Source organism: Cephus cinctus, unplaced genomic scaffold, assembly GCF_000341935.2.
Source record: "Cephus cinctus unplaced genomic scaffold, Ccin1 Ccin1_scaffold0806, whole genome shotgun sequence".
Lineage (NCBI taxonomy): Eukaryota > Metazoa > Arthropoda > Insecta > Hymenoptera > Cephidae > Cephus > Cephus cinctus.
Window position 1 is genome coordinate 88,788 of NW_014333403.1, and position 18,503 is coordinate 107,290.

An 18,503-nucleotide genomic window follows, 5' to 3' on the forward strand; every position below is an offset into this window, starting at 1 on the left:
CCCCCCCCCCCTCCACCGGGCTATATCAATTACTGGGCTTATAGCATGAAATCTGAATAAAGATAACTTCGGCTGTCCTAACGCATCGCTCCCGTTAATTATTTCAGCGATCCAATGTATACGTAGTAAGAGTTGGCAACGAATCTACTACCGGCTTATCAAAGTGGTTCCGGCCGAAATGAGTGTTCCTGGAATGGCTGGTGAAAAATGTGCCAGCCAGCCAGTTGCCGAATTTGATGCTTGAGTGTGAGAGAAAAAAAGAATGAAGGAAAAAGCAGGCGAAGTTAATAGCGACGTTGGTAAGGGGATCGCGCCATGCTCGTTTGGGCGTGAACGCCCGACGGATATAGAGTTTTGCGAGAAATAGTTGTCTGACTGCGAGAGCAGAGATATCGTGCCTGATGAAATGGGAAGCAGGAAACAGCAAATGGCGTGGACCCGTCGTGTCTGCTTGCTCGGTTGGCTGCTCGCCTGCCTACGTATGTATCTACCAACCTACGCGAGAGCGGCTGCCGGCCGGCCGGCTTCAACAGCTGAGCCGGAAACAAGATTTCGTCGTTTCTACTTCGAGAACGGCGGATTCCTCGCGTATTTTTTTAATCTTTTTCACGAATGACAACGAAAACCGATTACGATACGCAGAGACTCGTTAAATAAAGGAGGGGTGAGAACGCGTTTCCATCCCGATGGATTTCAAGGATCTAAAAAAGAGACAATGGCGTAGTGGCCAGTCTCACACACTTCCGTGTAAAAAAACTACGTTAATTTATATATCAGAATCGACTTCTGCCTTGTCTCTCTCTTTAATTTTTCCTCCTAGTATCTCGCTACTGCCACATCCGCTTCTCTCACTTCCTATCCAGAAGACAGTACGATATTTTCTACGAGGGTACTCACCTGCACAGCTCGGCTTCCTGCTCCTCGGTCACTTCCACTATTTCTTCAATCAGAATCCGATCGTCACTAGCGGCAAACACTGACATATCTCGCCCAGCTCGGCTTCACTACTATCCCGCGCGCGACTCACGTCCCACCAGCCGAGACGGGAAAAACCAACTTGGACACACTTAGTCGAGTAAAACGCGCACCTTTCTTCACAACGACCCTCGTACGCCACCCGCTGTACTTTCTCGCGTATTATTAATATACGGTCACGCACCGAGATTTGTCCACGGGACAGACCACACCGCGGCGCACACACAACGCCCGAACGCGTTTTGTAATGGCGATCTTTGGCGGGAAACAGCTGAGGGCCCCCACGACGCGTCGCGGATCACTCCGCCGCCGGTCCCAGTGCCGTCGCAATCAGGGGGTTCCCAGCCCCTCTAGGGCCTCTCACTATGACAATTTTTTTTCTCACTTCCTCCTTTCCTCAACCCTGGCCGTCCTGCTGTTTTTTTTTTGTAATTGGTCAGTTTTACTCCCGTACTTCAAGGTTTTCTCAGCACAGAAATTTTTTATTTTCGTCTAGGTTGCACCAACTTGTATTCTGTAGCATCTTAACTTTCGACAATTGGGTGGTCGTACATGTGATTTGTAGTCCATCGAGCCCTTTGAATACACCCTCTGTATGTGATGTATGTATGGATCTTCTTTCGTGGAAATATGACTCCTAGACAATTTATCTTGACTCGGGCGTCTTGGTATTCCTCACGTGGTCGAGCGTCGAATATTTCGATGACTCTCGTTATTATTAAACCCGTAGTCAAATTCCGTCAAGAAATTATATTCCGATGTTAATTAACAATTGCTTCGGTATACACTCGTGATGCTTCAGTTCTCTCGAAAAACAGCTTCGATCCGCTGTAAATCTTTATTTATTGAATAAACGCAAGACACGTTTTCAATACTCGACGATCAGACTCGACCTGACAATGCCTACTGAGATGCCGCTCGAATACCGGGTGCCGGTACACAAGGGACGGCAGGTGTCGAAGAAGCACGATTATACGGACGGATAAAAAAAGAACCATAGACGCACTAAACAACACACACATCAAGAGTCCGGGCGTTTAGTAACTGCTAGTAGTAGCCATTCTCGCGAAAACTGGATCCTACTCCATGAGATGATCATCCTCCGGAAGAAGTAAACGGAGGGGGTAACCGTGCTCGGTGCTTCTGCCCTGGCCAGCGAAATTCCATAGGCCAGTCCTGCGCCAGTCCCTTCTTACTATCCAGTAGAAATCCGGAAATTCTAGTAAAAGAATATATGAAAATCGTTAATACCTTCTCAAGGAATACATTTGCCAAATAGTCACGTAAGTAGCACACTTATTGCTAGCAATAATTGAAGAAATACTAGGGACTACTTTGCCGTCGCGTAGGTTTACGCTAGAGGAGCGCTATGACCGCGCGGGAAACATCTGCCAGCTGGCGGAGGCCCCGCCCATAGAATACGCCGGGTCTCCCACTCCCTGGAGCATTCTATACAGTACGCATACTCTCTTGTAGTCTCTCCTCTCCTCTCCTCTCCGCGTTCCTTTCCGCCGCGACCATCCTCTGGTTCTTCTACGCCTTTATACTGGCCCCGTATACTCTTCTGTCCTGGTCGCTCGCATAGCGTGACTCTTTCTGTCTACCTTCTATACACCACGTTCTTACTCGGATGTACCTCGCGCGACGCCACCTTCTATTCCTACAACTCCCACGTCGGCTGCCCCACGGTATGAGAGTTGACAATAAAAATTCTCCGCTTATACCGGAGCGACCCCTATCGCCCTACCCGCCACGCCACGAATACGTTACGACTTGCAACTTACCAAATATACCTACGTACATACGCGAGGACAATGTTGCGGGTGTAGAGTACGCAGGGAGCTCATCCGTATATACTCGCCCTGGTATGACGCCATGAAAGTTTGCGAGAAAACTCTTCTACCCTGTCGGGCAATGCCTGGTTCAAATGTGTATCTACTTCTTGCGAGATGTACTCCAAGACTTTTTACAGACAAAAAGGGTTGTTTGGGGATTCCGCTGAGAGTTTCCTTGAGCATTATGGCTTGGGGTTCTGGATTTCCTATGTGACCATGGCGGAGAGTACGAGGTAGTCTCTTTGTGGGTGTGTAGTCTAGCATGGGATGTACGTAGGAGATCGAAAGTACATCCGTTGCCTCCTGAGAAGTTTCACCGGATGTCCCAAGCGACTTCCGGTCGAGGATAGGAACGTTTTCAAAATCTTTCATGTGGATAATTCAATTATTCCGTAGTCCTCGACGTGACCAAGTGAGAATTGAGCAGGAACAGTTCCCGATTTCTGAAAATATATAAGAAAATTACATTCATTTTGACCGACATTTACGAATAATATTTGTTTTTGTTCGATTATTCGATTTACCTGCTTCAGTTCCAGATTCTTGTAGGGGGTCGAGGTATGAGGCTTTGTGTATTTCGAAGAATCGAAAATGGGCTGATATTTGTGAAGGTTGCTCGCGTTACATCTTAGGAATGATAAATAAGCAAAGCGCCATAGGAGGGACAGCAGGCGCTATCTGGCGTTGCGACGCCCAACTTCCCGTGACCACCCCAGCTCGGCGTCACAACTAGAAAATGTTGGGAAACTCAAATTTTGTTTCGTATAAACAACGCCTTTTTCATTATTTGCAAATTTCTTTACAGTACAAGTGTAAAACATTTATTCTTAATCAATCTCCTCTTATATATATAAAAAGAAATATACGCACGAGTGACAAACTTACTAATTAAAAAATAGAGATTGGAGATGAAAGAAGAAGGGGGGGGGGAAGGCTACAGAGCTCACTTTGTTTTTACTGTTATCCTGCGCGTAGATAAATACTGTGTAGTTGTTTACCTGCCGCAACAATGCGGCTATCTTGTTTCTTTTTTTTCGTGAAAAATAGTAACCGCTCCAGGATGAATCCTAAATGCAACTAAATTAACCTAATTAATCTAGATTTACATTTACACTATTTTTGCGACAATTCGCCATGTACCAAGTCATCATGAGTGTTTACGGTATTCTGAAATTCAGCTCTCATCGCTCTGTTATTTTTTTTACATTTTCATACATTATTGCTTTATCTGACAAACGAAAAAAATTAGGCGTTTTTTAATTGTTAACATTTAAAAATTGTTATCATTGCAATGACGCGACTCAATGTCTCCTCGTTTGAGTAATCTGAATTTCAGAGCAGCTCAACAAATACTTTCATCAATTATAATGATGCATTGGACATGGCGCATTACTGTTGGTGTTTCGAGCCAATAAAACTCCAATGCTGGAGTCTTCAAATAATTTTGCCACGAACAATATATAAGGAAATTTAGTGATTTGACATTTGAATAAAAATTTGTTTCCAGCGTAAACAAATAGAATACATAAAGTGTCAATGTCATCAGAGTCACTTTCAACATTACAAAATAATAAAGAATTGAAAATGAATAATGATGTAACTTCATTCAGCCTGTACCATTAAAATACTATTTGAAGACCCAAAAGCAGAGTTGTGATTGAACTTTTTTTTACTGGTTTGATTCACTGTACCGGTGACTAAGCTACGCTGGTATACACCGCACGATATACAAACGTACCGGCCGTTTTTCGATTAATTGTTCTCTTTCTCGTAGAACGCAGAACTGCCTACCTAAACTGCCAAGAAAGTGGCTGCATCTAATATCATATTACATTTAATATTTACAGGATCATGGAAGATCACTTTAACTTTCTTAACTATTTACAGATATTCTCTTGGGATTCTTTTGACCTCCTCTTATCTCTTACTCTTTTTCTATTTTCTTGCAAGTACTTATCGTATCAATTTCATGACAACACTTTTCGTGTTGCGGATACCGAGTTTTCTTGGAAATTTCGCGAATTAAAAGTGTAGCCGGCGTATCTGCATATCGCTCGGTGTTTTATAAAGCATGGATTTACATATAATGGCCATCTCGCTAGAGAGTTAATTGTATTATATTGTTAAAGAAATTCTTTTACGCGATTATAAATATATGTAAACCACAATCTAGTTAAATTCATTGAAATCATGTGAAGAATAGAGAGAGAGAGAGAGAGAGAGAGAGAGAGAGAAAGAGAGAAAGAGACAAAAAAGTTTTCGGATAACTTCTAATGTATTTAAGAATTAATACTTGACTGTTATTTTGAAAAATTACTTTCTAATCACAGACAAGACTGCGTTCAAGCAGAGTTATGAGACGATACGTTCGTTCTAAGTTTCGCTTTTTTTGACGGACTACTCCAAACCATATTTTTAGCTTATTTCTCAGACGTATAAGGAAACGTATTTCATTTCTCAGAACGAACAAATCGTGTTGCGATAAAAAAAAAAGTTACTTTGAAAAGTTACATCGCAATAAAATGCAATTATAAATATTTCGCTCATCAATTGCACATAGATATAACTGCGGTTTAATGAATTATTGTAGTACTTAACGTAAGGTCGAGACATTTCTGTATGCAAAGAAAAAAGTAGTGAGACCCCATGAATCATACAAGAAAAATGTAATTAGCAAAATGTGCTTGCCCCCATTGCATCCGCACTCACGCGCCTTACCTGTAAATCCATGTTTAATCTACGCGATGTGGGAACTTATCGAAGGATATACGCTATTTTCTAGCTTTGTTATAATAATTTTTTCAGTCCTAGTTTCAACCTTTCCTGAGCTGGATTCACTTTGATTTTTAGTTGTTGGATTAGATCGTATATTTTTAAAGATGGCCCGACTTTGAAGCCGGTTAGGTCTATGATTTGGTCCTTGGTCAGAATCAGCAAGGTCTTCCCATCTATTTTGCGTTTGCTAAAATTGTCACAGTAAGTCGCACAGTCATTCACACGTAGAAATTGCGCTACGTCAAAGACATTCCATTCGGCTGGTACTAGCTCGCCGGAGTCTGAACTCTTTTGTAGACCGTCGGCTAACCTCGGGATATACTTTCCACTGGCAGAAGTCGCCTGAAAATTATTACATTATCAACATCCAGTTCATCAAGCATTCAAAAAAGAAAAAAAAAAATTAAATATATCCTGAAATAGTTCCAGATACTCACATTAATGTACGAAGTAGCGGTTCTCTCCTTAGGAAGGGGAGGCCTTTGAACTTCACTTTGGGCTTCACTCTGTGCTTGACCCTGGCCAGTTGTCGGACTAGGTAGAGTTTGATCAGGTCCGGCAGGTTCCTCTGCAGGTTCCGGTTCCCGACCACCTTGTTCCGGCAGACTTTCCAGATCTCGTTCTCTTTCTATCTTGGTACCCTGAGCAGGTTCCAGCTCACGTTCTCGATCGCGAGCTGCACTAACACGTTCGCTGTGTCGAGGTAGAATGTTTTTGACGCAAGATATCTTGCCTCCTTTCTTCGGTTTCCGCTTAGCTTTACGTTTAAGGCCTCTTGGTGATTTTACTGTATACAAAAAAAATTACTTTAGTACTTAACCTACTGAATGACTTAGTCGAGCGACTAGTCATCTATTAGATGACTATTCATGATGACTAAGATGTAAGAAATATTCCATTTATTGAAATTATACTCACCGGTAGGACTAGTGTTTTTAGTGAGTACACGGGGCCCTTCTAACTTGTGATCGACAAGATCGCACCATCCAACCGGATAGATGTCAGGACTTTGGCAATCTAACCATTGATCATATTCGTCTTCCCAACCATCGAAGTGCACCCTGAGTAACCTGCCGATCACCCTGGTAATCGTGGCTACACAAACTAATCTTGGATCCATTAAATCAGCAGCTTCGAGTCTCATCCCTTCAATGAATCCATGCTGTGGGATTTCCTGCAATCGTAAGGTAATACCTTGCTTGTATTTCACTTAAAGTCATATGGCTCTCGTGATAGAAATGCCATCACAGTTCACTTACCCTATTAAAGAGTTGTACCGGAGCTGGTATTGTGTTTGTCTCTGCTAAATAAGCGTCCCACGTGAATGCCGTTGGATCGTACCCTTTTGGAGGTGTAAGAGGTAAGCCATGTTGAGAGCAAAATCCAATGGGAAAGATACAGGGCGAACAGGAATGATAACAGAACCAATCAGCTCCACTGGCATCCTCATCATAGCTGTCGATGCGAATCATAATATACTCCTCCTTGAGAACTTGCATAACAGTAGCAGCACAAATAGCTGATAAGTTGAGTGGATCAATAGCTTCTATCTTCATTCCTTCCCTGAAGGTATAACCTTGATGAGAATGATGATTTTTCATCACAAAAAAGAGTCCATCGACAGCATCATCCTCGCAGAGTTTCGCATGTGTGACACGGTCCATATATTCTGGATATGCGTCCAAAGTTTGACCAACTCTTCTTGCCCATCCAACAGGATGTATCAACGGGGAATCCTCATGACACCAAAATCCATTATCTTCAGGCGGAGAGTCATAGTATCTCACATGCAAACGTTTCCCGACAATCTTCTGTATTGTCGCCACCTTCACCTGTGAGATTCTGTTTTTGTCCACTACCTCCAGATGGAGGCCACACCGAAAACGAGATTTCATACTGTCATTAACCTTATTATAGAAATTGGTGGGCAGTGTTCTCGCTCCAGTTAACCGTCTCATTAGAAAATCTTTCCAATCTTTGTACTTGTTGGCAATCGCTGAAAACAAGAAATGAAAATAATATTTATACTGCACATACTGCAATTAAGAGCTAGTAGTAACGAAGAGTACACTTACTGTTAGGCGGTATAAGAGGTTTCCCAATGGTAGCGCACCAACCCACAGGGTGAATGTCATTGGAACATAGTGAAACCCAAAAATCTTTATCCGCGTTATGTCCAAAACCCTCATACCTCAATAATGCCCTATACCCAGAAATGCGAAGTACCGTAGCGACCCAAAATGAATCAGGAAAAGCCTCACAAACTTCATCGCAATCCGTATTTTCGACTTCCACTTTCATACCCACAGTTATGTTATCCCAGATCTCAGATATTGGCACCTGTATATACAAGGTAATGAATTTTGAGTACGCACAAGACAGTATATACAGGGTGTTCGTTATGAAACGCACTGTAGTAACATCGTTGCATTCCTTGTCAAATTCTAATGAATACTTATATTTTCATTTTTTATTTCATATATCAAAATTTCGAAATAATCAAGGTTGAAGTTGCAGTAATGCGACCAGTCAGAGCGCGTTTAAACGGAGCGTAGATGACGTCGCGAGTCAGCCCGCAAGACCTGCTTACACTCGGCCAATAACACTAAGAGTATCGTTGTAGTGTCCCTGTTTATCTGCATGTAATTGAGTGAGATACAATCGCTCGCTGTAACGTCAGTGAATTTCAGAAGGTACCCTTTATTCCTTATAATGTCTATTCCTTTAATGTCACAAGATAGTTGTAGCAACGTATTACGTTTTGAGTGGTCCTGAAAAGGACCGATTTTGATCTACGCATGACCGAGCTTGGATCTGAATATGCTAATCTGCAACAATTACATACATTTTCTATGATAATGATTATTCTGAAACAGTAAATATTGTAGAGCACATAACATTTTTATCAGGATGTCGCCGATTAGGGTACCTAATTGCATATTCTTGCGCTGTTTGTGTTTGGTTGCCATTACATTGGACTAACACCCAATACATGTCGCAATATTCTCTCACAGAATAATTACTCGTAATGCGAACTGACTGTGTCCACAATGTGAAGTGAAATAAGTTGTAATTTGTAAACAAGTCATTCGACCGCAGTAGACTTATTACTGTTTACAAATTACAATCTATTTCGCTTCATATTGCGGAGACAGTTAGTTCGATTTATGTTGTTTCGATTACAAGATGGCATTACGAGTGATCATTCTGTGAGAGAATATTGCGACATGTATTGGGTGTTAGCCCAATGTAATAGCAACCAAACACAAACAGCGCAAGAATATGCAATTAGGTACCCTAATCGGCGACATCCTGATAAAAATGTTATGTACTCTACAATATTTACTGTTTCAGAATAATCATTATCATAGAAAATGTATGTAATTGTTGCAGATTAGTATATTCAGATCCAAGCTCGGTCATGCGTAGATCAAAATCGGTCCTTTTCAGGACCACTCAAAACGTAATACGTTGCTACAACTATCTTGTCACATTAAGGAATAGATATTATAAGGAATAAAGGGTATCTTCTGAAATTCACTGACGTTACAGCGAGCGATTCTATCTAACTCAATTACATGCAGATAAACAGGGACACTACAACGATACTCTTAGTGTTATTGGCCTAGTGTAAGCAGGTCTTGCGGGCTGACTCGCGACGTCATCTACGCTCCGTTTAAACGCGCTCTGATTGGTCGCATTACTGCAACTTCAACCTTGATTATCTCGAAATTTTGATATATGAAATAAAAAATAAAAATATAAGTATTCATTAGAATTTGACAAGGAATGCAACGATGTTACTACAGTGCGTTTCATAACAAACACCCTGTATATATATAATACACATGTAGGGTTTCCAGAATATCCCACGAGTTTCGCTTTTCATATTTTGTACAGAAAGTACTTACGTGTTTGAAGCACGATACTGGTGCCGCGCAGAAACCAGGTTCTGTTAGCTGCGGAGTCCAATCATAAGATCCTGCCATTTCTGCAGTACGCTTTCTTCTTACAGGTAAATCTTCAGGCATTACTGGTTCTGCTATAATTTTCTCCTTTTCCTTTTCCTTCTCTACATCCTTTAATTCTGCAACCTCTTCCTTCAGTGTTTCCTGTAATATACGATTTCGTTTCCATATGTCGCAAATATTTAATAAATCTTTATTAGCTTACTTCGGTCGTAGCTGGCTTTACATTGACTGGTGACGTAGGGTTGCCTATTGCTGGCTGCTCCGATTGATGAGATGGACTATAAGTCGAATCTGCTGTCGGAGCGGTATGTTCCGAGGAACGTGCGCAAGCTCTGCTACAGAACCGTCGCTCCTTCGTGTAGAACGCATGTTTTACGCCAATCGCACCGCATTTCTCGCAAACAGCTATTCGAATAAGAAAATTGCGGGTTCATTTAAGCGATATGATACCCAGGAAAATCCTTACACAAAAGATACACGATGTAACTCAACCGTACATATGATTGTGAAGCTATTCCAACAAATCTTCGATTTGCCGTATCATTGACGCATGGTATAATGGAAATAAAATATCATGGAAGATAAATATGTAGCAAGATATATAGGTGTGCCAAAATTCATCATAAAATAAGGATAGGAACTGACATTGTAGTAACCACAAATGGATGGGATATATGTATGTACTTGATTAACTTTCATGCGAAAGTAATTTGAAGAAAATAAGTTTAGTAAATACAGGATAATATTTGAGATTGATTATTAGTAATATGTGCCACTCACCGATACCATCCTTGCGAATAGGGATAAAGTTGAGGTCAGTATGCGGCTGATAAGCGATGGGCGTTTTTAAGACAAGGCCAGGATGCTTTATGGGTTTAATCTTTCGATTACGATTGTCCTGAGTGGTTTGCGTCGCTGCATTGCTTACGACTTGTTCACGTTCTTCATCCGCCATATAGTCTTCTAGTGTCAAATATTCGCTCATTTCTTGTCCCTCGGACTGTGGATCATATTCCTGTAAATGGTGAGAAGTTAACATTAAGTTTCAATGGTAACGTGTAAAGTTTTGCCCATTGGAGAACCACATTATTTATATAGTAAACTTACATTTTGGATATCTTGAGCATCTACTGCTTCCATAGCTTCATCAGGTTCAGAACATTCTGCAGTAAATTGTGGTGGGAGATAGCGCACCATAGTTGTAGGTGCGATATGATGATTTCGCAGATCCTCAAATGAATGAGAGCCATGAGAAAAGAAAGGACTCTCTGCTTGGCGGGGATCCAGCATGAGCTCATGTGCTGGTTCTCCATGCATCATCATGTCCCCCATCCATACCATCCCCAGCTCAGGTATTCCAGGGATGGATGTATACACTGTATTCAGAGAAATATCCATTCCTAAGCCACATAACGAGTGTAAAGTTATTTTTAGTAAAGTGCACACATGCAATTGTGATATTTCATTGTTTGTAAACTACGCTGAGGTACCGTTGCCATTTAGATTTTATTACATTGACAGTGTCTCGTAAGTAAATAATCCTCGCACCTTGAATAAATTGTAAAATTAATTTAATACTCTAAAGCAAAGTACTTTATTATTCATAGTTTCGAATGTAATACACATTATCATCAGTACATAACGTAAAACATCTTTTCAAGTTGTAGCAAAACATTTAATAAACGTGTTTCCATCAAGAAGTTGCACAAATCCTACGTACAGTGCTTAAACCTTCAGTGTCAATGTAGGCCTTCTTAATTTGATCCAAGGTATGTACGTATATATGAATACCAAGTGTATGAAGTATCTCATGTACAACGCTAAAAGCATGTAAAACAGGCTTAAGAAAAAATTGAAGACACACGAGCGATGATCGAAGGCGAAAGGATGTCTCTGAAAGCGACGCCAGGCGCTCTAAAAGATCAGTTTATTTAACCTTTTTTTTCCTTGAAAGTTCACAGTCTTCGAAATTTTTTTTCGGAGTGGTGAGCCGGTGTCTCGGTGCGAGGGATAATCCGTGCAATAAAGTCATAAAGCAAATGGGCATTTAAATGGTGAGGTACGCCAAGCGATGAAGGAAGGAAAACAGATACGAACCATTGGGAGCCTGCATGTCCATGACAAAGGGTTCCCCGTGAATCTTCTCAGCGCTTATCACCCGGTATTACCGTAGTCGGCGTTTCTCACGTAGTGGATACTCCATCCCGATTGACACGAAGAACATTATCATGAAGGCTCTCGTCTTCGGCTGGGATATTACACGAAAAGCATCGTTTTCCGCGACATCACCGAACAATAGGGCAAAACATTCGGCGGTAGGCCTATTCGCTTCGCCCCCTCCACGGCAGCCTTTTCAGCAGGGCCGACCCTATTCCACAATAAGGCCCCAATTTTTTTTTAGGGACGTTATCGAAATTTCTTTGTCATTTAAAAATGTATGTATTGACTATACAAGAGCTAACAATCGACAAATAAATTATCAGATTTTTACATCACGATTCTTAATTTATTTTTACGAAAATATGTTTCTTGGACGGTTATTTCATATTCCCAAATTTTTACACGACTCTGTTACTACGGTAGTCAACCATGTACATACACGAGGACTCTAATTTATAACAGTACATATGTGTAGATTATTAATCATTTGTGATTAGGCACTATTAAAAACTTGTTGAGTCGTACTTTATGAACTTTATCTAATAATCATACGAGCATGTGGTATGTGATTTTAAATCAATAAAAATTTGCTCAGTGTTTAACCGAACAGGTATTTAAATAAATTTTTCAATTTTGCATACTATTTAATAATAAAAGTGTGTTAACAATTATAGGACGTCAGTCGTATGTGTGATAAATGTAGCATTGAACATAATAATCACGTTTCTAAATCAAAGTGAACCACTGAATAGTTACATTGTTTAAAGTAAATATGTTTAAACTAAAGGTATAAGTCATAATTTGTACTATTACCGTTTAATGAAGAGAACCTTAACCTGTAAAAATGAAATATTAAACTTTGAATCTTCATTTATTACATAATAAAACTGCCAGTTTTTCAACATTCGCGCATTTAGTCAAAAGTCCATCTTGAATGTCATCTCACATTTGAATTTTTAGACGTTACATGTTTAATGGTATTCAAAACTAATTTGATTTTAGAGCTTTCCGGTAAAATTTTGAATTAATTTTTAAAAAATCGAACTTTTTACTGAATTTTGTATATTAATAATTCCGATAATGCAAAAGAATCAGTTATACATATACTAAGTGGAGGAGGTCGTTAGAATCAGTGCAAAAGTGATTTCTGGATAAGAACACAAAAGGTATGAGTTGGCAAAAATTTCAACGATTACGAGCAAGTAGGCAACCTAATTCGTGGAATATTTATAAACCGTATTTTGTAAAGATACCTATATTTTTTTCAGAATCCGTAACTATACGTATAAATATTCTGTAGTGCCTTTAATTGTGAAGTTTAAAAAATGTCACATAAGAAGCCAAACTCAGAAATCAGGATACCGGTACCTTGGGGTCATATAGCAGCCAAAACATGGGGTTCCCCAGCTGGAAAACGTGTATTCTTAAGTCATGGCACATTGGACAATGCAGGATCATTTGATCGATTAGTATCTCTGCTACCTGAACACTTTTACTATGTCTGCATCGACTTACCAGGTCATGGCTTATCTTCCCATTTTTATCCTGGTGTACCTTTGGACTTCTTCAATTATATCCTAGCAATCAAGATGGTCCTTGATTATCTACAATGGGATCAGTGTTCCTTTATAGGGCACAGTCTAGGAGGATACCTAGGAATATTTTTTTTTGTACTTTATCCAGATAAATTAGATAAATTAATTATCCTTGAATCAGTAAGCCCATTTAACACTCCAAAAAACTTATCTTTTATCTTTAATCGAATACGTCTGATGCATAATGTTGCCTCTGAAACTCTTGAAGACAATTTAAAACCACGTATTTATAATCGAGAGGAAATAATTCATGGTTTGAAATATATGAGACAATTTTCCCTGCTTAGTGAATCAGCTGAGGCATTGTTCGATCGAGCTGTTACTCAGGTGGGAGAAGATATGTTTATGTACAATCGTGATGCACGAATGAAAATCTCTATTCTTCCATTACTTAATCAAGACCAAGTAGTACATTTTTTTGAAAATGTTAATATTCCTACTTTAGTCATCATTGCAACAGCTTCAATCAATGAATATTATGAACCTCCTTCAATGCAATTTTGTAAACTTAAAAATAATAAGAGTTACACACTAGTCGTTGTAGAGGGAAATCATGATGTGCACAATAATTATCCAGAAAGGGTGGCTCCTCATGTAGCTAAATTTCTTTCTGGATTAAAAAGTAATCTTTAATTTTGGCAGTCAGAAATGCATATTGCATGATCCAACTTGTGACAATCAGAATGTAGTGCAGGTGTAATTTTTAAGTTTTCTTATATAAGGGCATAAGCAGAGAGGGAAATATATTGCAAACTAGAGAGAGAAATATATTCCTCCTTTAACATTGGGTAATGTGTGACTATTAATTTTATCCAAATCTTTCTTAATGAGACTTAGAAATATGTATTTAGAATTTAGTTTCATGGTAACATTATTTTTGATATGCTATAAGGATTGGGTGGTATTACGGTCAAAGTTATATTTATTTTTTGTTCAAATATTTGTTACCTAAAGAATAAACCTTTGTACAAAGTATATTTTTCTTTTACATATATAAATATTCCTATGCAAATATCTCACTTTTACTCAGTGTATGAACCTATTATTATGTTCCATCTTCCATATATTATATTTCAATTCATTCTCTAAAAGCATCACTGTGGGATTTAAGAATAAATTGTATATTCTTGTACTATGCAAGTTTCTAAGTTAGATTAATTGCAAGACTAACTGTTGAAAGCATTTAATAAATATTTGCTGCCTTTTATATTTATTATTTTTAAATGTTATAAATTACAAAAACCAGTTTTAATCATTTTTCACCAAATGCATGCATTTCTCATAGGTATCAATATGTGTTCAAATTGGAAGACTTAATCAACTGGAAGCATTCATTTATGATAACTAAGTATAAAATTAACTTATTTCCAAAATCTAATATTTGCTATTTACGAATATTTGGTGATATAATAATGTATTTGCAATCTTACATGCATATTTTAGATATTCAGAGTTATGATATCGAATATTTAGAAACCATTAAAACTCCCATTGCCACTCTTTAGGGGCTATCTACAATGAGACGTGTCGTAAGCACTAGGCGGAAGCGTTCTTCTTCTTGTTCCTTGTAGCTTTATGCCCTCGTAGAGGGCCAAGTGCCAGAGGCGGAAGCGTTAGTCGTTGTTATGTCGTGCTATCGGAGACGGGGCAGCGTTCCGACTTCGTTCCGACTTCGTTCCGACATGAATCCACATAATGGGTACGTTTCACTTAACGCTCGCAATCACTCGCAATGCTCGCATCCACGACCGTAAGATTTCGTGTTCCACTAGCTTGTGGACTGTTGTGGACGTCGTGGTCGAAAACTTAAGTGGAACGACTTATCGGACTTGTGAACGATACAAAGATGGCTGGTGTTGTAGAGAATATGTGTATAAGGCTAATGCGTGAACGGAATTATGTTTCTGAGAGTTCATCAAGCTCAGATGACAATAATATCATGTACCATTTTTCGCACGCAAAGCATCTTTTACAGGAACATTTAATTCGAGTAATATATTCCTCTCGGAATCGTACAGCGTTATTTTTTCAGTCTCCATCATTAATTTGAATTGAAAATGGCGCACAAAAATATCAAACGACCACAAAGACCCACCTATTTGATGTGGGCGAAGCGATCGCATCGCGGTCGCCAATGATGACGTCATCGATGACGTTTCAGGGATTGCTTACAGCGACCGCAGCCTTAAGTGGAACGAGACAGAGGGTGTTGCGATCGTTGCGAGCGTTAAGTGGAACGCACCCAATGTCGTTACCGTAACGCGTGACACTTCGATTCCGTAGCCAATCAGAGTACAGAATGTTTTGTGGCAGAAAACCGTGTTGCCACCGGCGTGCACGTTAACGTTGTCGGAATACGGAAGAGATGGGAGTTGGTCATCTCTCTTTCGACAGCCGATACGACATCCGTCAAACGACTTCATTGTCGAACGCACGTTCCGTCTTCCGACAACAACTTCCGTCATCCGTCTTACGGTTACGTCTCATTGTAGATAGCCCTTAAGAAAAGGATAGAAGGAAGGAACGTCAGAAATTGTTTGGTTCCATTCCGCTCAATTCCGCTCTCTCTCTTTAAAGAGGAGTAGAGAGCCAAATTTCATGGTGTAGTACATACACGCGTTGAGTACACGTGCGAATGATGCGTGTAGGCTTTGTGTAAATTAGTTGCATTATACATTTTTTACAATAACTATACGAACCTAAGTCTAAGAAACTTATAAGTGAATAACTTTGAGTTATAAGTGAGTAACTATTATTTTTGAAAAGTAATATGATTTCCTCAATTTTAAAGTTTCCACATCTTTGGTTATAACATCTCATGTTGTAAATAGAGGTTATGTTGATTTTAATTTCATTAAAGATTGAAATGATTCTTTATTGTATTGAATTATTATCCCACTGGTAATACTTTACCAGGATATTTTTTTTATATGTTAAATATAGTTTTCATATGCGTAAATATTATAAATTTCTTGTATTTTTTGTTTTTCAGAGATTAGTGAAAAATGAAGCAAAAAAATAAGGATTACGACAATAGCGAGCCAAAAGCAAAGAAATTGAAAAAATCTGTCAGTTTTTCTGCTGTTGTCGATGTTGATGAAGTGCAACAGAAGATACCAAAAAAGGCAAAGTTAATAAAATCTAATGTAGATGATAACAGTCATGTTAAAAGGGGTAAATTTGAAAAACCAGTTGCTGGGAAAAAAACAGAAAAGCCTAATAAATTCAATAGGCCTGAGAAATCTGCTAAACCAAATGTAGTAAGAGGCAAAGGTGGTCCACAATTATCAAGTAAGACTGGCACAACTGAAAAACCAGATTGGTTAACTTTTAAGAAAGAGAAAAAGGAACTTAAAGAAAAACGAAAAGCTAAACGACTGTGTAAGGTCTACGATGTAACTGTACAAGTAAAGAAAATTGGCGAGAAATTACGAAGATCCGATTGTTCTGCAGAAGAGCGTTTAAAACTATCGACGGAATTACATGATTTACTAAAAGGTCACTATAAAAAAATGATTTTTACCCATGACATTTCCAGGCTTGTACAATGGATTTTTAAATATGGTAAACCAGACATTAAAGAGTCTATCATATTAGAATTAAAACCATGTATTGTATCAATGTTACAATCAAAGTATGCAAAAAATTGTATCAAAATTGCCTTGAAACATGGTACTAGTGAAATTAGGTCACTCATATTGTTATCATTTTATGGTAATGTTATGAACCTAGTGAATCACAGCATATCTGCTCCAATAATGGAATATGCATATTCTACTTGGGCGACAGAATTACAAAAGTTACACTTCAAGCAAGAATTCTATGGTGACATGTACAAGCAAGCTAAAGACGATAAAGTAAAAAAGCTTACTGATGTATTTAAATCAGCAGCAGACATGAAATCGGCTACATTGACTGCCGTCAAAAGAAATTTAATAAAAATCCTGAATAAAAAATTAATTAACTCTACTTTGGTACACATTGTATTATGGGAATTTTTATCCAACTCCAATGTAGAAGACAGGAATGAGTTAATCGTTATGTTGAGAAGTTTAGTTCTTCAATTATCTGAATCTAAGGAAGGAACAAAAGCAGCTATAATGTGTATTTGGCATAGTTCGAACAAGGACCGCAAAATAGTAATGAAATCATTAAAGGAACACATAAAGGATGTTGCAAATTCGGAGCACGGTCATTTAATATTATTGGCATTCTTCGATTGTGTAGATGATACTGTTCTTATGAAAAAAATGTTGTTAACTGAAATACAAAGCAATTTAACAGAAATTGCGTTAAACGAGTATGGCAAGAGAGTTATATTGTATCTCGTAGCGAGAAGAGATTCTCATTACTTTCATCCTGCAGATATTGAATACTTGAAACAAGGAGATAACAACGCAACAAGTAAAAAACCTGCAGAATTGCGTGAAAACGAATTGTTACTAGCCGTCATCGATAAGTTCCTGGAAAGCGTATCTACTGAAACCTCAGTGTGGTTGTCAAATGGCTCAATATCGATGGTAGCCTTAGCGATTCTAAAAAGAGGTTCCGGGGAGAATCTCAAAACTGCATTCGAAGCAGTAGCTAAGTTCATTGCAAACTTGGAATCAAAAATCGTAGAGAATGAAGTAGAGTATAAAGCAATTGAACATTCCGGGCTTCACATGATGTTAAAGAAACTTATTCAAAATGATAAGAATAACATTGAAAAAGGTGAACCAACTTTTGGGGAAGCATTAATTGAACTTCTGGATACAAATATAATTAAACAATGGATTGAATTTAATCGAGCTTGTTTCCTTTTGATAACATTAATTGAAACTGAAACAAAGCCACTTGTTACTTCTTTAATTAATAAGTTACAACCATTAACTGAAATCTTGAAGTCGAAAAAAAGTCCAGGTGCATCAATTTTGCTAAAGAAAATCAAATAGTGTGATGACATTAAAATGTTTCTGAAAACATGTATTAAATACATTAGGTGCTAAGTTTAATGTATTTATAAGACCATGTATAATATTTGTATGCAGTAACAAAGAAATACACAAGTGAAACTATTAATTTGTTTTTTTTTCTTTTTCTTACAACATGGTTTTACATGGACAAAATATTTAAAAAGGAGCAGTTCTATTTTTTGGAAATTAATTTTCAACTTACTACTACGAAATATGAAATCAAATGGATATTCAAAA

At 38.5% G+C, this 18,503-nt stretch overlaps 4 protein-coding genes across 10 annotated transcripts in view; 2 read left to right on the plus strand and 2 right to left on the minus strand.

Moving 5' to 3' along the window:
* Nucleotides 1-2,442, minus strand: part of LOC107270615 (helix-loop-helix protein 11-like) — a 79,082-nt gene extending 76,640 nt beyond the window's left edge. The window contains exon 1 of the mRNA XM_025087986.1: nt 898-2,442. Within this exon, the coding sequence (XP_024943754.1) occupies nt 898-983 (86 nt within the window). The 5' untranslated portion in view covers nt 984-2,442. The remainder of the gene's footprint in view (nt 1-897) is intronic.
* A 1,365-nt stretch (nt 2,443-3,807) lies between these two features.
* On the minus strand, nt 3,808-11,934 carry LOC107270665 (polycomb protein Sfmbt). Of its 2 annotated transcripts, none has more exons than XM_015745864.2 (10): nt 11,654-11,934; nt 10,664-10,956; nt 10,337-10,571; nt 9,759-9,961; nt 9,497-9,697; nt 7,661-7,925; nt 6,845-7,581; nt 6,504-6,759; nt 6,023-6,372; nt 3,808-5,927 (listed from the first exon to the last, which is right to left on the minus strand). In XM_015745864.2, the coding sequence occupies exons 1-10, from the start codon at nt 11,673-11,675 to the stop codon at nt 5,598-5,600; spliced, it is 2,892 nt and encodes a 963-aa protein (XP_015601350.1). In that variant the 5' UTR covers nt 11,676-11,934; the 3' UTR covers nt 3,808-5,597. The 2 variants fall into 2 exon arrangements, with proteins under 2 accessions (XP_015601350.1, XP_015601352.1); XM_015745866.2 differs by having other exon boundaries at nt 10,664-10,932; nt 11,654-11,933.
* A 191-nt stretch (nt 11,935-12,125) lies between these two features.
* LOC107270670 (serine hydrolase-like protein) lies at nt 12,126-14,286 on the plus strand. 4 transcript variants are annotated; one of them, XM_015745877.2, is made up of 3 exons: nt 12,152-12,326; nt 12,719-12,882; nt 12,985-14,286. In XM_015745877.2, the coding sequence occupies exon 3, from the start codon at nt 13,042-13,044 to the stop codon at nt 13,942-13,944; it is 903 nt and encodes a 300-aa protein (XP_015601363.1). In that variant the 5' UTR covers nt 12,152-12,326; nt 12,719-12,882; nt 12,985-13,041; the 3' UTR covers nt 13,945-14,286. The 4 variants fall into 4 exon arrangements, with proteins under 4 accessions (XP_015601365.1, XP_015601364.1, XP_015601363.1 ...); XM_015745879.2 differs by having other exon boundaries at nt 12,126-12,918; XM_015745878.2 differs by having other exon boundaries at nt 12,126-12,882; nt 12,966-14,286.
* Nucleotides 14,287-14,408: 122 nt separating this feature from the next.
* Nucleotides 14,409-18,372, plus strand: LOC107270667 (protein penguin). Of its 3 annotated transcripts, none has more exons than XM_015745869.2 (2): nt 14,409-15,010; nt 16,304-18,372. In XM_015745869.2, the coding sequence occupies exon 2, from the start codon at nt 16,317-16,319 to the stop codon at nt 18,243-18,245; it is 1,929 nt and encodes a 642-aa protein (XP_015601355.1). In that variant the 5' UTR covers nt 14,409-15,010; nt 16,304-16,316; the 3' UTR covers nt 18,246-18,372. The 3 variants fall into 3 exon arrangements, with proteins under 3 accessions (XP_015601355.1, XP_024943752.1, XP_015601354.1); XM_025087984.1 differs by lacking the exon at nt 14,409-15,010 and adding an exon at nt 15,018-15,786; XM_015745868.2 differs by lacking the exon at nt 14,409-15,010 and adding an exon at nt 15,793-16,052.
* The last annotated feature ends 131 nt before the right edge of the window (nt 18,373-18,503 follow it).